This window comes from Nomascus leucogenys, chromosome 9, assembly GCF_006542625.1.
Source record: "Nomascus leucogenys isolate Asia chromosome 9, Asia_NLE_v1, whole genome shotgun sequence".
In the NCBI taxonomy this organism is placed as follows: Eukaryota; Metazoa; Chordata; class Mammalia; order Primates; family Hylobatidae; genus Nomascus; species Nomascus leucogenys.
In genome coordinates, this window is record NC_044389.1 from 115104015 (window position 1) to 115106850 (window position 2836).

At 55.6% G+C, this 2836-nt stretch overlaps 1 protein-coding gene across 1 annotated transcript; it reads left to right on the plus strand.

Annotated features, from left to right (window-relative positions):
* Nucleotides 1–1258: 1258 nt before the first annotated feature.
* TUBB8 (tubulin beta 8 class VIII) lies at nt 1259–2833 on the plus strand (the record flags this gene model as incomplete). Its single annotated transcript, XM_003280241.2, has 4 exons — nt 1259–1315; nt 1583–1691; nt 1767–1877; nt 2361–2833. Coding segments are annotated over exons 1-4 (750 nt in total), but the record flags the coding sequence as incomplete, so codon positions are not given.
* Between the last annotated feature and the right edge of the window lie 3 nt (nt 2834–2836).

Below are 2836 nucleotides of genomic sequence, written 5' to 3' on the forward strand. Positions count from 1 at the left end.
CGCAGCCAAGGCCCCTGCACTGAAAGGGCCAATGAAGCTTATGGGCGTGCTGGTCAGCATGCGTAGAACTGGGCCAGAACACTCCGAAGAAGAATAAAAATGGGCCAGGGATTGCATTTCAGTCCAGGGCCCCTCTGGCTGGCTGAATGATGGTAATAAGTTACTAATGCCAAGTTCCAATCATAGGGATATAATTCAGCACTTTCATGATTCTTTTCACCCTAGAAGGGATTCTTTGTTTCTGTTAATGTCTCATTTGTTTATAGGGGTAAATCTTTTCAAAACACTAAAACAGGTGACTCAGCACTGTGAGCTCTGTGCTTGACATGACCCAAACGGCCAGCAATTTTCTCCTTCTCCAGTTAAAGCTGTCCAAAATTGAGGAACCTATCCAGGTGAGAACTGGCAACTCTAATTTACCCCGATGCCTTTCTGCAGGAGATTCAAATATTTGCTAATGCTTACTGATACCTTCACTGGTTAGATCGAGGCATTCCCCACCCCATCTGAAAAATGTTTACTAGAAGAAATAACTCCTCAGTCTGGGTAATCTAAAAGCCTGCAAAGTGACAATGGCCCATCTTCCACAGCAGGTGTAACCCATCACCTATCCTCAGCTTTAAGAATCCAATATCACCTTCACTCTGCTGGAGACTGCAGTCCTCGGGAAAGGTGAAAGGGCTAATCCTACTCTAAAGAAGACTGTAGCTAAATCAGAGCCTATCTCTAACACCCATAGCTTACTGCGGGTTAGAACTGCTCCAACATAAAACGTATAACTAAGTCCTGTTGAGTTAACATATGGAAGGCCTTTCCTAACCACAGATCTCCTAATAGATGAAAGGACTCATCCATTATGAAAATATGTCATCAATCTAGGACAGGTGCAAAGGCACGTTGTGAATATGGAAACAAGAGTCTTCCCCTCCCGCATGGGAGGAAAATTCACTTTCAGCTCAGCTAGGGATCTAGTCTCACTAAAGACGCGGGAGGAAGTTCTCCAGCTGAGCAGCTTTCCCCAACGTGGAAGGGACCACAGCAAGGACACCTGAGCTCTCCAACAGACGTTCAACGCCAAGGGATTCACAGGTGGGTGCACCTGTGTGGAAGTAAAGGTGTTGCTTATTCTGGGAGCCCAATTCGAGGCTGAGGGAGGTGGGCGCGGGGCTATTTAAGCGTTGGTGGAGGGAGGGCTGGGTCGCTGCGCGTCTGCTCCTCCTTTTCGTACTTCTGCTGCCTCCCTAATTGCATCTTGGCCATGAGGGAGATTGTGCTCACGCAGGCCGGGCAGTGCGGGAACCAGATCGGTGCCAAGGTTGGCAGCTGGGGCTCTGAGGGCCCAGCCCGGGCCTGCCGGGTGGCCAGGGAAGATGTTGGCAGTGGCGGGGCGGTGCCCCTGCATTGCGGCCCTGGGCTCCCTGCCGGGGACGGTGGAACTGGGTGGCTGGCGAGGCGGCCGGGGTGGACCCCAGGGACACGGCGGCCTAGGGATGGGGGTGCGGATGAGGGTGAGGGTGGGAGAGCGGCTGGGGCGCCTCCGTGACTCAGCCCTGGCCTGTCTGGCCCCTCCCTTCTCTGGCAGTTCTGGGAGGTGATCTCCGATGAACATGCCGTCGACTCCGCTGGCACCTGCCACGGGGACAGCCACCTGCAGCTGGAGCGCATCAACGTGTACTACAACGAGGCCAGCGGTGAGACCCCGTCCTTCCCCCACCGCCCTCCTGGGAACGAGGCCCTCCCCTGCTAATGCCCTCCCGCCCTCTCAGGTGGCAGGTACGTGCCCCGCGCTGTGCTCGTGGATCTGGAGCCGGGCACCATGGACTCTGTGCGTTCAGGGCCCTTCGGGCAGATCTTCAGGCCGGACAACTTCATCTTCGGTGAGCTGCGGGGGAGGACTGGGGTCAGGGCAGCTCAAAATCCACAAGTGCCCCAAGGTCATTGCCGTGGGCACTGTGGAGCCAGGGCCCCTGAACCCCCTCCTATTCTCTGAGTCGAGTCGCTCAATCTGCTTCTCCTAAACGGGCTTTGGGAGGAAGGCCTGGGTGTCTCCTCAAGGTGAGGAGCTACTGATGTAAACTCGGAGCAGGGAGCTGAGCTGGGGCCGTGGCTACTGCCTTCCCTGAAAACGGGCAGGAGCCGCCTGCAGCGAGGTCTGTTAGCCCGTCTCAGGTTTGATTCCTGACTTAATTCCTAACAGGGGAAGCTGCTGTGCTGTAACTCGGGGGAGGGGGTTTCATTTGCTCCACCTGCAGGGCGGATGGTGCTTCCACCTCACACGTGACACTGGCGCTTTCTGCATTATGGTGACCACTGATAACCGTACACCTGGCCATCGAGTGACTGGCTGTACTGTCTTACAGGTCAGTGTGGGGCCGGAAACAACTGGGCCAAGGGACACTACACAGAAGGCGCGGAGCTGATGGAGTCAGTGATGGACGTTGTCAGAAAGGAGGCTGAGAGCTGTGACTGCCTGCAGGGTTTCCAGCTGACCCACTCCCTGGGTGGGGGGACTGGGTCTGGGATGGGTACCCTTCTGCTCAGTAAGATCCGGGAGGAGTACCCAGACAGGATCATAAACACATTCAGCATCCTGCCCTCGCCCAAGGTGTCGGACACCGTGGTGGAACCCTACAACGCCACCCTCTCAGTCCACCAGCTCATAGAAAATGCGGACGAGACCTTCTGCATAGATAACGAAGCGCTATATGACATATGTTCCAGGACCCTAAAACTGCCCACGCCCACCTATGGTGACCTGAACCACCTGGTGTCTGCTACCATGAGTGGGGTCACCACGTGCCTGCGCTTCCCCGGCCAGCTGAATGCTGACCTGCGG